The sequence below is a fragment of the Callionymus lyra genome, chromosome 7, assembly GCF_982586985.1.
Source record: "Callionymus lyra chromosome 7, fCalLyr1.hap1.1, whole genome shotgun sequence".
Lineage (NCBI taxonomy): Eukaryota > Metazoa > Chordata > Actinopteri > Syngnathiformes > Callionymidae > Callionymus > Callionymus lyra.
In genome coordinates, this window is record NC_141824.1 from 22,905,679 (window position 1) to 22,926,583 (window position 20,905).

General features: G+C 38.9%; 1 protein-coding gene across 1 annotated transcript in view; it reads right to left on the minus strand.

The window, feature by feature from the left end:
* gucy1a2 (guanylate cyclase 1, soluble, alpha 2) overlaps window positions 1-20,466 on the minus strand; it is a 33,154-nt gene extending 12,688 nt beyond the window's left edge. Inside the window, exons 1-4 of the mRNA XM_087795805.1 lie at window positions 19,430-20,466; window positions 11,234-11,295; window positions 10,473-10,594; window positions 7,741-8,633 (exon numbers count right to left, since the gene is read on the minus strand). Coding sequence (XP_087651931.1) covers window positions 7,741-8,633; window positions 10,473-10,594; window positions 11,234-11,295; window positions 19,430-19,759 — 1,407 coding nt within the window. The 5' untranslated portion in view covers window positions 19,760-20,466. The remainder of the gene's footprint in view (window positions 1-7,740; window positions 8,634-10,472; window positions 10,595-11,233; window positions 11,296-19,429) is intronic.
* Between the last annotated feature and the right edge of the window lie 439 nt (window positions 20,467-20,905).

The following is a 20,905-nucleotide window of genomic DNA, read 5'->3' on the forward strand; positions in this document are numbered from 1 at the left end:
AGGAGCTACACGACTGACATACAAACGGCCAGTCGCCATGGAAACTGAACAATCAGGAAAGCCTGATATGAAGAAGAAAAAATATGCACTAATGCAACTTGTACCTGTGATATCGTCCTTGTTGAGGATTCTTGTTTCAATTTCATCCCATTCAAGGACCAACAAGGAAACGTCAGTCACATTAATGATTGTTTATTACCTGGTGGTGAATATAGACGACCATGTGACTGTACTGCACCAGAGACTGTCTAATGCTACACCTCAAGTTGCATAAAAAGATGTGAACAAACTTGCAGTGGTTGGTGGCTGTATGCTCACTGGATCGCAACTATAATGTGGTGAAGTTGTTGGTTCAAATCCCAGTGAGAAAACCTGGCATATAGAAGAATTGGAATTGGCTTTAAAACCAAATACAATGATACATTACTAACATTATAAATAAAGATTTTAGCTTACAAAAGAAAAAACTATTTAAAAACAATAAAACAAAATGAAAAATATTAGCATTGAAATAATATATGTTAGTATTAAAAAATCAGCATCGGAAAAAAATTTGGTAGCATTGAAATTGCATTGTAAAAAATATGGGAATTAAAAAACGAAATTGAAAAAAATGGCTTTAAAAAAAAAGAAATCGCTAGGAATTGGTCAACTTATAGATGACCAAGTCCACACTTTGACACATAGAACTTTTCTTCACTGCTCATATTTTACCAATGTAACCTTCCATTGTTTTGCCGCCATGATATTGTTTCCCATTGAAAACCTCCACATGTCATTGAATCCTTCTGATAACATTAACACTGTGTAAAGGGGAAATAATGTGGCATTAATGGACGAAAAGGCCACAATTTCAAAGTAATTAAAAATCTGCTAACAAGATAGATTCGTCCAATTATGACCTTTACTTTGTGAGTGTTATTTTAGCTGCACAATGCCTGTCGGCGTCAGACACAACATCATCCAACAGTTTAAGATGATCTCTTGGAACGAGAATTAAGCCGACAGATATTTGGGTTTAGACCTTGCGACATCCTGTAGAGGTTTTATGGGATCAGTTAAATCGGAGCAAGTAGACTTGTGCTCACATATTTTCTTATTTGCCTTCAGCAAGATAAAGGCACCTTGTCTTATCTTAACACTTCTGAACAAAGATCTTGCTGTCACCAGGTTCTTGAAGTTTCTCTATGATTAATGTGCTGTAGAGCAGAAGTCCTCGACCCTTCTTGATTTATCGGTCGAATGTTGTGATTATATTCACAGACAAACGTTCAGATAGAAAAAAGTAAAAATACAATGGCACCAAAAACCATGAGGCTGAATTAGCACGAGCTCTGGGCCAGTTACAACAACACGATTGTGTATTTGCCTCTATGTATATTTGATTGTATGCCGACGATGGTGTTCTGTATGTGGTGTTTTAGTGTGAGTTTTGGCATTATTTATATGGAAAAATGACTCTGAAACAGAAGTTGAGTTTTCATTTTACTGATTTTCACAAGTGAAAAGTCACATGCTAATGTTATTGCAGAGAAAATCTGGTCTTTTTCTTCAAAATGAAATACTATTCAGGCGCTAATAATCAAAATAAGACTTTTTTTATGTGTGGCCCAGTAACAAATGGACTCTAACCCGGTCCCTGGACCAAGGGTTGTGGACCACTGCTGTAGAGGTTCTCTTAAGCCACTAGTTGCCAACATCACAGGAATAAATACATCATATACTTTATGTTTATGACATATACGTATATATATAGATTGAAAGTTTTTTTAGCAGCTCCTTGTTTTGAACAGTTACTGTAGAACGGTTTTCCTTCTCTCATCGATGTTTGAATGATCGTTCATCAGCCTCACAGTCCTACTCCCAGTATCAGCTTTTGTTCCTCTGTCACTCTTCATCTCCGTCACAAAAACACACACACACACAATCTCTGGAGGCAGTTGTGTTGGCCTAGATGTGAATCTCTGTTTAACTCTTTCGCTAGTTCTTGCATCCTGGTCGCCAAAAGAAAAAAGAGGTCATGGGAGTAGAAGAGAGCGACGGCAGACGAGCGATGTCGGCGAGTGAGATGGAAGGAAATGAAAAGGATGTGCAGAAGAACAACCAAGGCCAGTGTGTTGTGTTCTAGTCCAGTAAATAACACGTGACTGTTCTCTCAACAAGTTGTTACACTTGTTCGCTGTAATGTAGTGAGGGTCACTGTATTGTCTGCTTAAAGAAAGCAGTTTCTTCTGGAGTAATTCTGCCACAACTGTCAGAAAAACAACTTGAAGAGACTGTTTAGGACTTCATTCGTCACTTTCCATTTCATGGCCAGCGGCAGAAATCAAAGATGGATAAAAGATCAACAAGAAATTTACGGAATTAAAAAGTTAGCTTTAGAAGTTAAATATTGTTAGGTGTGATTTTCTGTAGTTCCATCTGGTTTTCTTCATCAGTGCCTTCAGATTATATAGTGGTTGAATTAAACATTTCACATTATTAAACTTGTTTGTTTTTAAAATTAACTTCTTTCTTTGAATAATTGAGTTTACAAACTGATACATTTATCGAAATTAATGAAAATATTTTTATTTATTTAATTTCGATCACAAAACTAATTTTCTAAATTCAATATCTTTTAATTCGTAGCCTTTAAGTGTCGTTATAATAGTAATAACCTTTAAGTGTTGTTATAATACTCCCAACAGACAATGCTGAATTTAAAAGGCTTTAAAAAGAATTTATAAATATTGTATTTATAAAAAGAAATAGGTTTTACATTTTTAGAGTAACAATATCGATCTCTGTATAAAATTAATTAATTAATTCAAATATTCTATTATTATTTCAATCATTTTAAAAACAAACTTTTAATATCAAACTTGTTGAATTCAATAATGCAATAAAAACAAGTTTAAAATTAAATTACATTACATAATTACATTACATTCTTAATTCAATCATTTAAAAAAGATAATAAGAAAGAATAAACAAAATGATTTCACTTGGAAAAATTAAAAGTTTCAACATTCAAAATGTTTAATTCAACCATATTCTGATGGCACTGATACACTTCCACAGACGAGCCAACACGATTATAAAATCATGGACTATAGAAGTAAATAAAGTCACATAAATTAAGCTCTTGGCAGAGGTAGTTCCTCCATCTGTTAATCTTCTGGATGAAGAGAATTGCATGAACGTTGTTATCTGTGTGACTTTGAACATCACTCAGGCAGTGAAGCAGCTGAAAATGGAACAGTATCGTCTGACGACAGATCTTCAACACTGAACCACAGTCAGTGTGAGATACAGACAGTGATTGACACGTCACTCACAAACAATGCACAGAACCAGAATAGAATATTTCATAAGCCATCACAGCATCTCTGCTCTTATAATAAACTATTGATATCAATAACCAGCAGAGGAGCTGCTTCTTTCTCTGCAGCAAATACTAGCATATTAAAGTAACAAGCGTGTTTACCTTTCAATATAACACTATCGCATCGTAAAATGTTAAAAAAAAAAATGTTTGCACTTGCAAAATATTACCAATGGGCAGCAGTGTTTCACATGACGTCCACAGTGGAGGTCGATTTGCAACTTTGCAATAAAACAAGAAATGGTTAAAAAATAATCTCAGTTTAAATGAGTCAAATATCAAAAAATCATTCCTCAATCAAATGTAATCACTTTTAAAAGCTTTAAATGTACACTTAAGAACAACTAATGTGAAAACCAAACTCTCCTGACTCACTCACATGTTTTAAATGTTGAATCTTCCTCTCCAAGATGCAGTAAGTCTCTCATCATGACCATGTCCTGAACTTATTACTTTATAAAGTTCTCCCCCGTCTGAAATCTCGGCCAACGAGAGGTTACGATAGCAGAGTCCGTAATAATGGCTTCACACCTCCTCCAGCCAGCTGTAATCATGCCCCGCTTTGTTTATATAACAAGTCCCTTGGAGGGGGAAACTTCCGGGATGATGACGTGCGATGACAAACCTTGATGCTCGACCAATCACAGCAGAGTGGGCGTGGTTATTTTAAACAAGATGTATTCTCCAATTAAGCACATTTTCTCAAATAATATGAGTATCCACGCATTAAGATGAGATAAATACGTAACGACAAATCTCTTATTGTGCTCATTATTTGTAAATGTCTATTAATTTCCATCAACACAACAACAAGAAACACTAACCTTTACAATTTAAAGATAAATATAACATAATACAAAGTATCAGGATTTCTTTTTTAACTAGGTTTTGTATTACTCCCTCAGAAATGTTCCTTCAGTTCTAAATACATGTGAGAACCGATAACGTGCTTTAACAAAAGAATCTAACTTTGATATAATCAGTAGATTGTGGTCGAATAACAGGAATTGGAGGAAGAACTGAGGGGTTGTCGACGAAGGGCTAATGGCTACGCTTTTGTGTGCAGAACCTGGCATGTCAACACACTCCGATCTGCATGAGCGAGCACCGAGCGACGACAAGTCAATGAGTCAACCTCACACTCACGGACACACAATCATCGTCACAAAAAGAGGACATTGGCTCCGAGTTGCCTTGGCAACAACAATAACAAATTCCTTGACCCAGTATGTGGCAGAAAACATGTTCGAATCCAAATACATTGAAGCAGAAAGTTGTGTCACACTTTTCAAAGTCCTTCATCTGCAAAGCATTCTGGGAGAAAGACGAGTGTCATATATAAAGACCCACTTAGCGCCGAGGATCGTAAAGCAGCTCTTGGACCTAACGACCCTCGAGAGGTTTTCTCTGTGTTGTCTCTTCATCCTTTCATATGTTGATGTCTCACCAGATCATTAGCTGAGATTATTCATGCTGAGCTTTTCTCCTCATCACGGCATAGAACTCAACGTCCAGGAAGTCTTTCACTTACTAGAACCCCTCAAGAAGTCATCTGTCTGAGTATACACTACATCGTAGTTTAACAAAATATTACTGTGATTCAGTTAGAGGTTCCTTGTGTCACAGTTTATTTCTACAGAAGTAGTTTTTTGATTTTAAAAATAATTAAGTGAGAAAATATTGAGCAAAAGTCTTGTTGATACAAACAGTTATTTACTGGCCATAATTCTTCTAGTAACAACTTTGAGGAAAGGTATTTGATGGGTGAACATGAATAAAAATAAATACATAAATATATATGTATATTGATAAAATAACAAAAGAAGAAGATTAATATATATTGATGGATGTTTCTGCAAGTGTATTTTCAATTTTTTGTATTTTCCTTTTTCGTCTGTAGTACTATAGGGCCTTGTGATTCATATTTAGTAATACAATGAAAGCAGATATATTGAAAACAGGACATTTAATTAAACATCTTAAAATTTTTCATTTTGTTTGTTCATAGTATACTCTAGTTTTTAATGTATTTATTTACATTTTTTTCACATTATGTTTTTTATTTTTCTTGTATTTAATTTTTTAATTTTTAATGAATGTAAAAATATACTGTATCAATAAAAAATAATATGATGAACAAAGAAGGATGCAATGGGCGAGATATATATGTATAATTCATGAAAAAGAAAAATTCAACATAAAAGGAATGTAATAGAATATAAACACCATCATGAAAATAAAACAGTAACTTAAAAACTTTTTTTCAAATCTGTTTTGGACTATTTTAACAAAAGAGTATTTGTTAATAGAGACAATACACAGTGAATGAAATACTGGTTCTACGTTTGCCATGTTCAGTGGATATATTTGACAAGTTCCTGGATCCACCTGCCACATGTGTTTAGAATCACTCTCTGACATCCCATCCTTCTTTCTTATCCACAGTTATTTATAGCCTCCAGGCCACAAGGTGCTGTCTGTGCTCTTCAGCCACGATGGTGACCTCCAGACGTAGATATCTTCCACTCCAGATGCCTCCACCTCACGTCATCCTCCAGTGAATAAATAAATCCTACTTTTTCAATATGCAGATGACCCTCTGCTCTCCGCCTGGATCACTATCTAAACGTCCACAGTGAGGTGAGTTTGACCAGCTCATGTCAGTGATAAACCATCCTGGAAGAAAAAGTCCAAACACACACCGAGGAGAACAAAGAAGGTTGACTCTTTACTTTGGCCGGACGCTTCCCTCTCTGCCCTTTGCAGTGAAAATGTCGGCCCAATCCGTCACCATCCTCCTCCGAGGAGGGAGGATTTATGAGGTAGAACAACAATGGCTGTCCTCCTTAAGATCCCACACTTCTGTGCGAGACCCAGTGTTGTGAGTTTAAGACGAGACGAGTGCGATCTGCTGCGCCACACACCGAGCAGCGCGAGGATCTGCACTGCGGTGGTCAAACAACGTTCAGCGTGTGATGTAATCACGGAGTCAATGTGACTTCTAAAGTGCTTTACGACTCTAATCATGTTCCGCCGAGATCCTTCGCTTGTTGATACTTGGCTGCTGTTTAATTTCCCTCAGGTGAGAGGAAATCACCTGCATAACACGCTAGCAGTGAAGCAGTGATAGCATCTCTGCTAATCACTGTGAGCCGTTCTTCTAAGACAGCTTGATTTATGAGTTTTACCAGGACAATTACTGCAGTCACTCTTTTAATGTCTCGCTCGGAATTAACAATTACCTGCTGAATTTATAGACTTTCATTAAAAAAAAACATTACGTAACAAATACATTTTTAAATAAAATATCTCAAATAAATAACATCCAATATATATTATAAGTTTCAACGCAAATAACCCACAAAATGTTCATGTTAATATTTAAGTATTAAATCCTATTTAATTTATTTGAATATTATTACTTTTTTTTTTGTAGCGACCCTTGTGTCATTGCTAATATATAACATTCTCAATGTGTACGTGAAACCTACTAAAAGTGTTATTTAAAGTTCAATGGTATTTTTATGCGTGCTTAAATTGTGTTTTTTAAATATTTAAATGGTAGTTTACCTATACCTTAAACGACGTACTTAGAAGTTCACCTGGACAATAATAATAATAATAATACATTCAAGACGTTTTTATTTTTGTTCAGGCTTTTCCTTGATTTTCTGGAACTCCTGTTGTGTTATCATTTTTATTTTGATCTTTAAAGTATATACTTTATTGAATATTATTTTGATTGTTTAAGCGCTTTGTGACCCTGGTCTGGAAAAGCGCTTTTGTCAAAGTGCTAAAAACTGTTTAGGGTAACAAAGGATTTCTTAAAATTTTAATAAATTACAGTTAAAATATACTGGAACTGTCCATAGATTGCTCATAAATAAACATAATTTTATGAATGATTGTTCTAAAAGTGCACTTAAAAGGGTGTCAAACTCAATCAAAATGGCGGGCCAAACAAAATGGATATTTTTAAGGAAGTCACGATACAGCATGAGATGATTCGTTTCCTGTTTGAAGGAAGAATGTGCTTTAACTTTCATAATTGTAGCACAATCTTCCTCTCTCTTTGCGCTTGATGGATCTACTGACTCCTTCAAGAAACATCTTAAGACTTTTTTATTTGTTCAGGCTTTTCCTTGATTTTCTGGAACTCCTGTTGTGTTATCAGTTTTATCTTGATCTTTAAAATATATACTTTATTGAATATTGTTTTGATTGTTTAAGCGCTTTGTGACCCTGGTCTGGAAAAGCGCTATACAAATAAAAATTACTTACTTACTTACTTACAAGTTTGATGAAAGATTGAAATACTCTTGAGAAAGTTTAAATTTAAAAAAGTTCGACAAGACTTTGCGAGGCAAACTCACCTTCTCCTTCGGGCCGCCCTGCGTGGTATCAGGTCTGGTCCGGATGGTGAAAGGGGAGGCCAGCCTCAGCAGGATCCTCTGGAAGGACGGCTCCATCTTGGGCGACACGATCTCGAAACAGTCCCTGAAGGAGAGACTGCGATGAGGCTCAATGCGAGCCTGTCGCCTCAGTCCCTCTCCCAGCTGAAGTAATTCCATATGAGGTCCCAGAACCAGGTGGAACGGGAAGGCACGGCAGAACGTGGCCAGACCGATGCGCAGATCGCTGGGGTTGGTGGAGAGGGAGAGGGGGTCCCTCTTGGGGCACACCGGGGCAGCGTTCGGGAGGGACTGGGGAGACGAGGGGGACGTCACGTTGATCTGGAAAGAAAGGCAAACTGTGGGGACGGTCGTGGGGAAGGTGGCGGGCGGGGACGGGGACGAGGAGGGCGAGGCGGTGGGAGTCGGCGTGGTGGAGTCGCCATCGCTGTGTTCGGAGTCTTCGTTGGGCAACAGAGGAGTCAGAGGGGGAACCTCTTCCACTTCGACCTCGGAATGAAAGATCCGCCGGGCGACGGCTCGGATCAGTCCCGGCATCACTAACCCGACCACGGGAGCGGGATTGAAACAGTGAAGCAGCAACACCTTCCCTCGCTCCTCGCCCTCTTCTCGCCCCTCGTCCAGCTTCTGCCTCCCCGTCTTCTCCTCGTGCGGGTCCTTGCACTGGAAGGACGGGCTCTCGGAGGAGGCGCGGCGCCCGGTGGACGTGCGGATGTGTTCCAAGATGGCGTCGAAGCCGTTGAAGAAGTCCTGCAGGTTCCCGCCGACGGCGCGAAGCACTCGCTCGTTCTCCTCGAAGCACAGGCCGAAGAACTCCTCGCCGAAATGTTCCCGCAGCTCGAAGAAAGGAACTCCTGCGGAAGAGGAGGCGCAAGAAACAGATCAGCAGGAGAAGAAAAAAAACAGCGCTTCGCAAAATTAGAAAAACTGCCTCGAATACATGAATAATTCTGAGAAAAGAAAATCAATCTCTATAATAATTGACATTTAATTAAAAAAGGAAAAAATTATACTATAAATATAAGGTAAGGTAAGGTAAAACTTGATTGAAATTGTTTTTTTCCAATAGCCACAGAAAATACAGCAATTTTTCATAAAAAATAAATCAAAATAAAATAAGAAAAAGAACATAAAGAGAAAGGACAAGATGATGCAATCTAAGTCTAAGTCTAAAGATAAAGATAAAGAACATAGATCAAAGAAAAATAACAAAGACAAAGGATACAAAGACTAACATAGAACAGGACATTCAGATACTTTCACTCGACTCCTGCCCCCAAACTCAGAACCTGTAATGTAACTCAGAATTGTCAGAAATATAAATTATACTATAACTTAACTTATTCTATAAATTAGTATTTTAAATTATATTCAACAACATATAATATTACTGGATTAAACATGTTTAAACAAAATAAAACAAATATATTATTGGTAAAAAATATATTATTTTTATTATTATTTCAAAAACATATTTAAACTTTATTTTCTTAATTAGCAAAGTTAAAATACTGGTTGAAACTTTTTTAGGCAAACAAGGGATTATTCAATACTCATACATCTAATTTTTTCCCGCCTTTGTTTCACAGCTTCGTGACCAACACGGATCAAACTTGTCGATCAATGGAGTGAGTTTCAGATGAATATTGGAGACACAATCAGACAGTGTCACTAAGATTATCACAGCACTCTCACTTCACTGATTTTTAATTCCATTTAATAAAGCTACGTGAGTGTGTAATGATTTCCTGTGGCGGCTTCCATTTACATCCAGAGTAAAAAAAAAAAAGTCAACCAGAGAAAATCAAAATAATCAAACATCAAAGCCTCAGAAACAGAAAATCATGAATATTGATGTGGAAAAGTCATCAAGTCTCATTCCTTCTGGATGCGCAGGATTATTTAGGACTAACAAAATGACTGCGTGACATACATAGACACCTACAAATCCATGAAAGTAAAACTGCTCTGAAATCAGTTCACTTTTTTCTGGATATAAATAAAAATAAAGTTCAAGTGAATAATTAGGCAGAAACAAGAGGAAACGTCAGGTTTTAAAAAGTGATGCCGAAGTTCTAAGAAGCTACAGTTCATGGAACTGATGTCGGGAAAGAAAGAGTCACGTATAACACAAATAAAAAATGCATTTTAGGGCATTAAAATACATGTTTTAAAGCTTAAAGAAGCATCAGAATCCTTTGTAATTTCACTACTGTGACACAAGGGACATTGTTGATTTGATGAATTAATTTGAAGATTAAGTGTGTATTCACTGCTGTAGCCTCAACTAAATGGGCGGGGTTTCCTTGTCCAATCATAATTCATCTAAACCAAAACACTTCATTTCCAAGATGGCCGCAACCTCGTATTTCGTTCAAAACTGTTATTCAGAAACACACCAGTGACATTAAAGACATTGCCCATTTTTCTATCCACAGACACCAGTCGTAGGTTAGCAATTAGCCAAAATATTTTTTGGTTCCAAAGACCACATGAAGGCATCGGGACCATGTGTGAGCATGCTAAAGTTAGCACCTACCCTTCTGCCACAGTGACAAATGTTGCAGTGAGGATGGATGATTGGCTGATTTACAGCTGAGATTTCACGACGGCATTAATGTCAGGAATCATGACTAACAATGATATCTGAAAACACACTTTCCCCCGCCCACTGTATGACTCCTCGCTCTTACCCAGTATTGTTGCCATGTACTGCAGGATCTGCAGCACGTCCTCCTCAGAACCAGAGTTTTCTAGAAATGGGCACTTCTCTTCTTTCTTCCCTCCCCTTTGTTCACCACCAACAACTTGGCACCTGTGGAGGATTCCAAACAAAAACCGAGGATGAATCTTCAACACACACTATTTTGGGTTTAGTGAGAAAAATCTGTTGTTAAAATCCCTTCCTAAGAGTGAAGCGCTTTTACTATTTATGATTTAATTTTTAATACTTTATACTGCTGTCAATCACACTCCATTTTACCCTGAACTACACCTGAATATACTCTGAATCTCGCTAGAACATTTCCTAAATGAGAACCATTATCTTCAATTCAGAGAAAACTTCAATAACCAGACTTTGGATCTTTTTAAGAAAGCAGGGGGACATTCTTTAAACCATGAGCAAAACTTCACCCTGGCTTAGGAAAGTCTTGCTTAAGATAAGTCAATGAAGACACAACATTTGAATAAAAAAATAAAGAAGATTAGATTCATGTGTGCGGCTTATTTACCATCAGGGTTTTTAGTGAATACTACTTAAAATTACTCTCATTTATTCCAAGAAAGACTGCAGTGAAGTGAGATCAAAACCAATGACTACTGAGAACAACGATGCTAATATGATCAACATTTCTCACAGATTTTCTTTGTAATGAATATATTTAATGGTACTTTTCAAATAACCTGTGGAGGACATTCAGGACGAGACCGTCGGTCAAGAGGAGAGACAAACCTGATCTCCTGTTGTCTATAGAACTGCAGAGTTCGCTGAAGAGCATCTTGAACCATCTGCGTCTGCACAGGACAGAGAAGTTTGTTTAAAAAACAAGAACAAATATCAAAATCAACCATAACTTCTTCAGAAGGGTCTAATGCATGAATGACACAAATGTCTTCAGGTCAATAATGATTACAAAAGTTCTATGAACCGGATAATTAACTATTGATTACCGATCAATCATGGTTGAACACCCAGATCAGTTTAGAACGCTTCTCTTTTGGTCTTGTGAAATGATCTTTAACACCAGACCTCCATAGATAACTGACTTATTTGTCAAAATATATATTTTCTTCAATATTTAACTCTTTAAAGCACATCTGCCAAAATGTTTTAATTGATCCTGAAAGAAACTGGTAGCCAGTGAAGAGTTCAAGGATTGGGGAAATGTGAGTTCTTCTACCAGAGCAGGTCATAATTTTGTATTTGTCAATGTCACAAAAATACTTGCACTGTGCTGTAATGTATTTAACTGGGAAAAAAATGATAAAATAATGAAACCATTCATGAATAAAAAGGGTTATTTTTGGTGTAAAATAAATAGATAATAACTTAATTTTTGGATAATAACATTATTTACTTCCAACAGCCCACCACAGATTTCCCTAATATTCCATTGACTCAGTATGTATTTTGAAATATCTCCCACCAAAAAGTTATTGTGGATGTATTAATCGTAGTTTTTATTTGTACCACTTGGGACATTACATTTTTTTATTTAAAATATCCAGAAATTTCTGTTGGAGCAGCAGGGCTCTGTCAGTTTTCGCTTCTTCTTTGTAGGTTATGCAAGCGAGTCCAGGAATTCATTATACAGATGGAATGCAGTACATTGAAAATGAATACAAATATTTTTAATTCACAATATTATTGTAGATAAGCTCATTGGCAGTGGTCTGCACTATTAAAGTGCTCTTTTTAGACAGAAAAGGTATGAGTGAGTATTTATGTGGCCCTCAGTTTTCTTTTTTTTTTTGGCCCCTGATAACATTTGATCGGTTCTATTTATAATGATTAATTATTAGTAAACTGTTGATCAAGTGCACATTAAACTAGAGTCAAATAAGAAACTGTTGATTTCAAAAGTAGAACTAGCATGGCTTGTGTAGCGGAGTGTTGTGTACAACTGGTGTGTTGTGCATGTTTGACAGTGAGTGCACGAGGGAGGGTCCAACAAGATTATGTGTGATACAACTCAGACGACTGACAATACTGGAGGACGGTGTGCCAGCTGGAGGGGTCATCCTGAGGTCTCGGCCCACTCTGGACATATAGTCGCAGATTTAGTCGAGTTGCACGTGTGTGTTTTTCTCTGCGAGTTAAATACACGACTCAAAGTTGACTCTCATCGTTTCATGCTATGAAAAGATGCATCACCACTTTCAGACAAATATTAATAGAATAAATGGCGGATTAGCTCCATCAACACAATACTCGTACTACTTCAAGAGCCTTATTTTCCAGCCGTGCAACGCCTCGTTTATATTTCCATGTAACGCACACGCGGCGTAGGCAAACGCCAGGCAAACATGGGACACATATTCATCATCATTAGTCTGCATTGTTGCCATCACGGGCATGTTTGCTGAACACACAACTCCCAACCTCATCACACATTAGTCTCACGTCGCTGCACAAATGTTTACGGCAGCTATAATGCATATCACGCGGTATGACCGACGACATTGAAAATCCAATTACAACGACTTCTATTTACGACCCCAGATTGACCCGTACAGAACTCGATTAATCTAATACATCTATTTGTTTGCTCTGTATCTCTGGGAGGGCGACACATTCTTGACATTTTTTATGCGTGTGAATCCTCGGACTGCTTCCCAACATCACAAGCCTGGTTTTGTGTGTTCTTGTTTAGCTTTCACTTCCTTCATGGCACAATACCATCCTTCATTGGTTAAAAAGTTACATAAAGAGACCTTTGAGATAACAGTGGTATGTTTATTATCTGACAGTAGTTGATAGAAATTATTGGTATTTGAAGAACACAACAATTCATTTAGGAAATTAACTCAAAATTGAGAAAAATAGCTTTAAGAGGTTTTGATTTTGTTTTTTTAAGTGAGAAAATTGTTTGATTGTAAAAAAGAAATAGTAAATAAAAGAATATCACTGAAAATTAATTACTTAAAATGCGAAGTAGGAGAAGAAAAACCATGTACTTGTGAACATGTGTTATAGAAATTATACACATTTATCATCAAAACATGCTTTTTATAAATGTAAGGATGAAAAACTGACTTATTTTCCTGAATATTAAATATATATATATTTAGAAAACATGACAAGAGATAAACATGTTATACACTTGATTCAACATATTACATTTTGAAAGTATAATACAAACAATCTATAACCAACAACTATTTTTTTTTAATTTTAAAGCTTAACATGAAACTAAAAACTGTTTAATCTTTTAAAAATGTGATGAAAAATTCCCGATAACAAACTAAAAATGTTTAATGATGAATTGAATTTTGAAGGATTCTTTGCAGAGACATTTGTGAGCAGAAAGTTTAGAGAGAAATAAAAAAGAAAATGTGTTCGTGAATAATAATTATAAAACAGAAGGAATCTAATTAAAGCTGATAATACAAGTTTTCAAATAAAGAGACATTTCCTGGAAATGATAGCGAACATGTCGTGGCCTTTTGACGAAGCCTCGGGTCACTGAGCCGATGATGACCTTGCGTGGATGCATGACACGGATAGCAGCGGCGGCAGAGAAAAAAAGAATGTTTGTCACATGTAAATGTCTGTGAAAGAGTGAGCGAGGGAGAGCGAGCCTTCTGGGTCAGCCTGGTCAGGGCGAACACAGAGAACATGTTCTGCTCCCTCTGTCACGGTCCATTGCAGTCAACAACAGCCAGCGCTGCAGCACGACGAGCGTGTGAGGCCCGAGTTAGAAGATAATAAGCTGTGTTTAATGTGAACCACTGTCTGCAGGTTTTACATTCACGTCTTCTGCTTTATCTGAAACCCTGGCAGACGTGACTGGAGTCGGATGCCGAGGCGATGGCAGCAAAAGAGACGCCGCCTGCTGGGACTGAGAATGGAAAAGAGCCGCGGCGGCAGTGAGGTGTCTTACAGTGAAAGGGTGATATTAAAAGTGTAGAGAAAGGGGGAAGAGAATAGTAAATAAAAGGCTCTTGCGGAGGACAAATCATACGTTGTTGTGTCTTTAAGTTTAATTTCAGAGGAGGAGGATTAGTAGGGTTTAGTATTTGGTATCGAACTTCGGTTCTTTTGTGGCACTGACTGAAATTCTTCTGTAGAATCGAGTATCAAAATACACTTTGTCTATCGGTGCCAAGTTTTGGTACGAGCGTGAGATCAAAACTTGAAAATGTTTGATTTTTCTGAAGGAAAACTGATGAGAGACGAAGGTAGTGAACATAAGACAGATTTTTTCACTTGTTAGCAATTGTTCTTTTGCACTGGAAATCATTTGTTATTCATGTCGAACTGGGGATTTGAACCATGTTAATGTAATTTTCTTTTTGTTAGAATTGATCTTATTAAAGAAATAATCGTTCAGGAGCCCGTATGTAAGTTAAGGTATCAGTATTGGTATCGGTATCAATTGAGAATTAGCTTTTCGATTCATCCATAATTGTTCAAAAATTAAATTTCAATTCCCAGTTTTGATACCCAGTCCAATAACCGGACTACTAGGCCACTGTAAACCAACGAAAAAAGCATCTACTGGAAGTTTTTTCGTAACCATTTAGTCAAGTCTATGGATAACACACGTCTGTGAAAGAACCAGTCCTACGTGATGGAATCACATTCTGCTGTTAGATTCAAATTATTATACACTATATACGTATACGCCATACTTAAATTAATGCTAAAAGATAATCAAAATATGAAGTATACATTTTTCGCTTGATCTAAGAGCTTAAATGTTTGACTACACAATCACAATCAACATTTCACTCCAGACTGATTCACACAAGCTTGAAACAGAATTAGAGATACGACACCGGTGATTTAAAACATCTGTTTATCTGCCAATCACACCTTAAATCGTAGATCAAAGAACAAAGCAAGACACATCAGGGAAAGGGGGGCTAAAAGACGGAAACCACCCACCCGAGAACATTTGAATGATTAGATTACAAGAAAACAAATCAGGATGTCTCTCTACGGGGGATCGGGACACAGGGAACTTGAAAGAACCATTTGGCCGGAAAGGACGACCCCCTGGGCGGGAAATTTGCCTTAAATATAGCGATGTTTCTACAGATCGGGACCTTTTCTCCCGGGACTATTGAGCTGTACAGTCGCCGGGACAAAGTGTGTCTGGTCGCGATCGTAAAGCTTGTATTTTGTTTGACTTGGAGCGGCGAATAAACGACCCGTGACACACTCTTGATTGTCCATCTTTCTCCATGAAGCAAAGCATAAGAACTGGGACGGACTATCGTCAGTGTTGGAGCGACGGAACAGACTCCTTGTTTTGATCGTTTTACTGCGAACAAAAACAACTTTTAAAGAGCTTTTTAAAAGTGAACGATAATTCAACTTAACATTTAAACTGCATTTTAAAAGAATCAAAATCTTTAGGAATCGGAATTGGAATCGTTCATATTCAAACGATACCAAACCCTAATGATTACTTCCTGTTTGACTTTTAAACCAACGTGCTTTCTGTATGAATGCTCAGGAAACAACTGAAGTGTTTCAGACAAAAAAAGAGAGCTCGCCTTAAGATGGCTTTTTGTAGCTTCAATATTTAAATAGTTGTCTAAATTCAGCTTCCAAGACTCCACAGTATCCTGTGAATGAAGTCCTGGTCTTGAACCCTGGTCCCCTGAGGTACGGTGCCCGCACACAGACCTCCACATCACATCCGGCAAAGCACTGTTGTGTGCTTGAGGGATCTTAACACACAAATGAAACAGGTATGATCCGAGGATTCCTCCTAATATTGGTTGTTAACAATCAATTACCGCTTCTGTGAGAAGAACCTTCACTCAGACTTTAGACCTCTTGACTCTCAGTGCTCTCCCCAAAAAATAAAGTGTCATGAAACAGCTTATGATACAGTTTGAGTTACTTTAATGGCCACTAGATGTCACTCTCTGCTCTATAATATGTGGCTATGAGCCCCTAAGTCAAAGAAACTCGCTTTTTTAAAATGGTGAAACTGCATCATCACCTGTTTCATAAATCCTCAACCACACAACATTAGTTATAAACATCAATTTATTCCAGTAGATATATTTGATATTTGTGGGTATAATGTTTTAAATATATATATATATGTTATTTTTAACATCTCCTTGATTATTTCCCCAAAATGTATTTGAGGCGGTGATAAAGAACAGGTCGGGAGTGGCCTTCGCATTTTACTATCAAACACAATCCTTTAAAAAAAAACAGCCACATTGAAGATGTGTGTCATTAACGTCGCCATGGAAACAGCTGAGCTGGCTCCCGGTGACGTCCACTAAGTGTGACACATGACGGTTTAAACCTGGTGGACGCAGAACTGAATCAACACGCTCTCCCTCTTCGTGACTCGCCACAGCGACCCTCGCATGTGTAGACAAAGGAATCACACAACGAATCACCGTCGATGCCTGCAAATGTGATCATACACACTAGCACGCTTGCATGATCACACACACACAAGGACACACACAGTTGTGAGACCTTTGAAAGTATTTCAAGTATCAGTCGGATCAAGGTCGATCTGTGCCTCGGTTATATCTCCAGAACTTCTTGAGTTTCTATTCATGTTGAGTAAAAAATTTGTAAAAACAACTTTTTATAGAAAGTAAAATATCTGTATCGTGACCGTACATGTATTGATCCAAGGAGAGAATCAATCACGGTGTTGCATTCAATGCCTGTCCTGTAATTACAGGAGGCCATTTGATGAAGTGCCTGTATTCTGTCCACGAGTGAGTGGACGTAGAAATCACTTGTGGAGAACTGAAGGAGCAATCAGATGCTACAAGGTTCGTATTTCAAACCCAAGCCAAGCAACACTTTAAAACCCGGAAAAGACCTCCAGGATCAACGTGCTACCTTAACAATTAGATCACCAGTTCCCAATCTTTAGAATGGGAATGGGGACAAGTCAAAAGTCCAAAAAAAAGTCAGATGTTTTGGGGGGGGTTTTGCGTTTAATTCAGGACTAAAGCTTTTATTTATAAATATTTGGTATAGAAAACAATACCTTTACTACGATACTAGCTTCTTTGTTTTTGGACTTCTGGGTCACCTTGACCCTATTTTTAAGCTTTGGCACATTTCCACTCAAAGCCCATTGCTTACATAAAAAATCCAATGGCCACTGAAAGATACTCTGCACTACCAAAGCATTTCAGTCTGTGACACAAAAGAACCAAACTTCGATACCCAGCCCTATCAAAGACCTGCACTTCCCAATACTGGCATTTTCAAGACAGAACACGGGAGGCGCCAATAGTCATTGAAAAAGTGTATTTATTAATTTGTCTAATAAGACTGACTGACCACCACCGATAATGCCTAGACCAGTGCTTCCTAAGGTAGTCAATGCAGATGCAACAAATTTGGCGGGAAATAAATCCAACTCTTAATAACAAGAAAACAATTTGCTACCCTAAGGATGTTCAGCTGATCAGACACACATGATGGTAATAAAGCTTTTTCCAAAAGAGAGTAAAGCTAACCTAACTAGAATATAGCTCCGCCCCTTGGCCTGATGATCCATCGGATTCCACCAGAATGCCTTTAAGCCTTTAAGTAAAACTTGTACTCCAAATAATTGAGATGATGTTAATTTCTAAATAAATTCCCATCCAGCAATTAAAGGCCCTATACGTGATTTTTAAAAGAGTGTTTCTGGCTCCCCCCTAGTTGAAATTGTGTAACTGCAATGTCGCAAGATTATGTCTGGTCGCTTCCATTTTACTGCGCGTACATTTGTTTACAAAACAAGCTAAAGGTTTTCTTTGTTTTTGTTTTTTATCTTTCTGGTAACTTCAAAAGTATCTCAGAACATCATAGGAAAATACTGTCTCTGACCCGCTGCTGTAAATATTTTAGTTTGTGTTTGTTTAGACGTACATTTGGTCTTGAAAACAGTCAAGATTTACGAGTTCAAGATTCTTCCCGCGACATCAACCCGTAAACAAGCCAGATGTCGAACACAGTATCACAGTCGATGGTGAAATCTATAACCAGTTCACGGAGGACGTTCTGCGACGACTGCATAATCGGAGGCATGATCGCGAGCTCCCCCCCGCCTCGAATCCAGATACGCCATCTGTCTCAGAAGTTTACGAGTCGCTGCTAAAAAAAGCCTGATCCCTCTTTTGTCAGAGCCTTCCTATCGCTCCCTTCACCTCACATGTGGGCTGCGTGACTCAAGCAGGAAGCCACCGTCGGTGATGAGCGACTCTGTTCAGGAGCCAATAAGGCTCTTCGAAAAGAAGCGATACGTTCGTCATTTCTCAACTTTGGAGGGCATGTGAAGGTCGTGTAGGAAGGAAAATAAGACAGAATCCAGCTGAGTTAAGGGTAGAAAACCCCCTCCTTGAAGCGTACTCTCGAGCTTATGAAGACATTTCAATAAGGTCTTTCTCAGCAGATGGAGTTTGTTCAGTTGTCATGGAGACAATCCGGCAGCGTGGAGTGAAGTATGGAAGTTGGGGGGGGGAATTCTCTCTAGAAAAAACGTAGCTCTGTCAGAATTTGAGTAGTTTTGTGTATCAAACACCTTCTCATAATGTCAAAGAATCCTTTTTTTCACTGAAACGTAATTGAATTATTTCACTTTTGTATTATTTCTGGATGGACGTGAGGTCCTCATTAACTGTATAATAGGTTTTTATCAATGTTTGTTCACGCAGGACCGGTGACAGGTCATGTTGTGGTTCTTTGCTCGAACAATAAAAGACAGTTTGATAGTTTTACCACTGAGCATCTTGTGATGATGATCCTAGTGTTGAAGACTAATCTATTGAGATCCATCTGTTATAGATGGTCATCGAAACACTTGAGTGATGTGTGAGTCCAGAGGCCCTTGCATCAGGACCACAGGTGAGAGTCAGAGATGATCAAACGACAGAAAATAAAGAAGTTTGTGATGGAGATGATTTGTGATGGAGATAAAAACATGCAAGAGAGGCCTACCGTGGGTGAAGTCAGCCTCCTCAGACTCTCGCCCAGGGAGTCCAGGTTGACTCGTCTCCTCCGGGTGGCCCTCTTGTGTGGGACCACCCCCCCGGGTCCCTGCTGCTGCTGCTCCTCGCCGGCCGGACACAGCGACCTCTCCGCCGGGCTGCGGCCGTTCCAGAGCACCGCTCGCTGCGACGCCGACGAGAAGGAGGAGAAGGGGCATCCTCGGCTCTCCTCCGCCGGCTCCAGCCCCCCGTCCACCCCGTCTCCCCCGGGGCTCTCGAGCCCACAGTCCGAGCCCACCGAGCTGCTGAAGGACTCGGAGGAGATCTTGCGCGAGGACATGCTGGCGAGGAGGAGGAGGAGGAGGACCAGGAGGAGGATGGAGGAGGCAGTGTCGAGGAGGATGCTACAGCCGGTTCACGTCCAGGTCTACGCCGGGGATTCATCAGACACTGGGGGGTGACAGGGTTAGGGGGTGGGGGGGTGGTCTTGTTTTCTTATGGTGGGTGAGAGGCTCGATTCCGCGGCAGACAGAGGGATGTGACCGAGAACTGACGGCACGCAAACATTTATGTAAGGATGGTGGTGGTGAAGGGGGGGGGTCGTGGGGTGGGAGGTAGGGGGGGTTATCGCCTTCTAAATAACCATGACATCCGTCCACAGATCACCAGAAGGAGGCGAAATACTTCAATATGCGATTCGATTGTACCGAGAATCGAATCTATTGTTGGATATTTTTGGCGCTTGTTTGATGGAACGTCGCTACTTTCTGAAGTGACGCCGACGTGTCGTTCTCCCGAACATCATTCAGCTTAAAAAATAATAATAATAATAATAATAAAAAAGGGGGATGTTGTCGCTGCAGATCTTGAACGAGGGGGGAAAGAGAGAGAAAAAAAATCACCCCCAGGTGTCCTCGTCCGCAGTGGGTTTTTTTTTTAGGGTTCCTTCCGTCAGAAGCGTATCCAAGTGGTCGATCCAAGTCCCTTAAATGTCCGGATTCATGGTCATGATGGTGGACGAGAGGAAGAGATGGAGCAGGCGGTGTGTGTGGCAGCGGTGTCAGCCGCCCCAGTGATGCTGCGAGCGGGTGAGAAGTCCGCCTCGCCGCGCTGCTGCGCTCCGGTTGGACGGTGGAGGTCCACCAATCAGAGAGCAGGCTGGAGGCTCGTGGACATACCTGACGGTTAAAAAAAAATGAAATAACCCAACTGTTGTCTAACGGATTAATGGATTACTTTTGTTGTCTTCAACCTGCTCCATTTTACATGCTTGTTCTTCAGATCAGACTTTTTTCTGACTTTATATTTATGAACTAAAACTACAAAAACATGTTCTTTTAACATCACTTTCTAATAAACTCATTTCCACTAGGGGCCATTTCTTAAAGTGATAGTTCACCCAAAATGTCTTTTCTACTCACCCTCATGTCGACCTACTGTTTGATTATTTTCAGAGTAAACCGTTCCTTTTTAGAGTTATAGACAA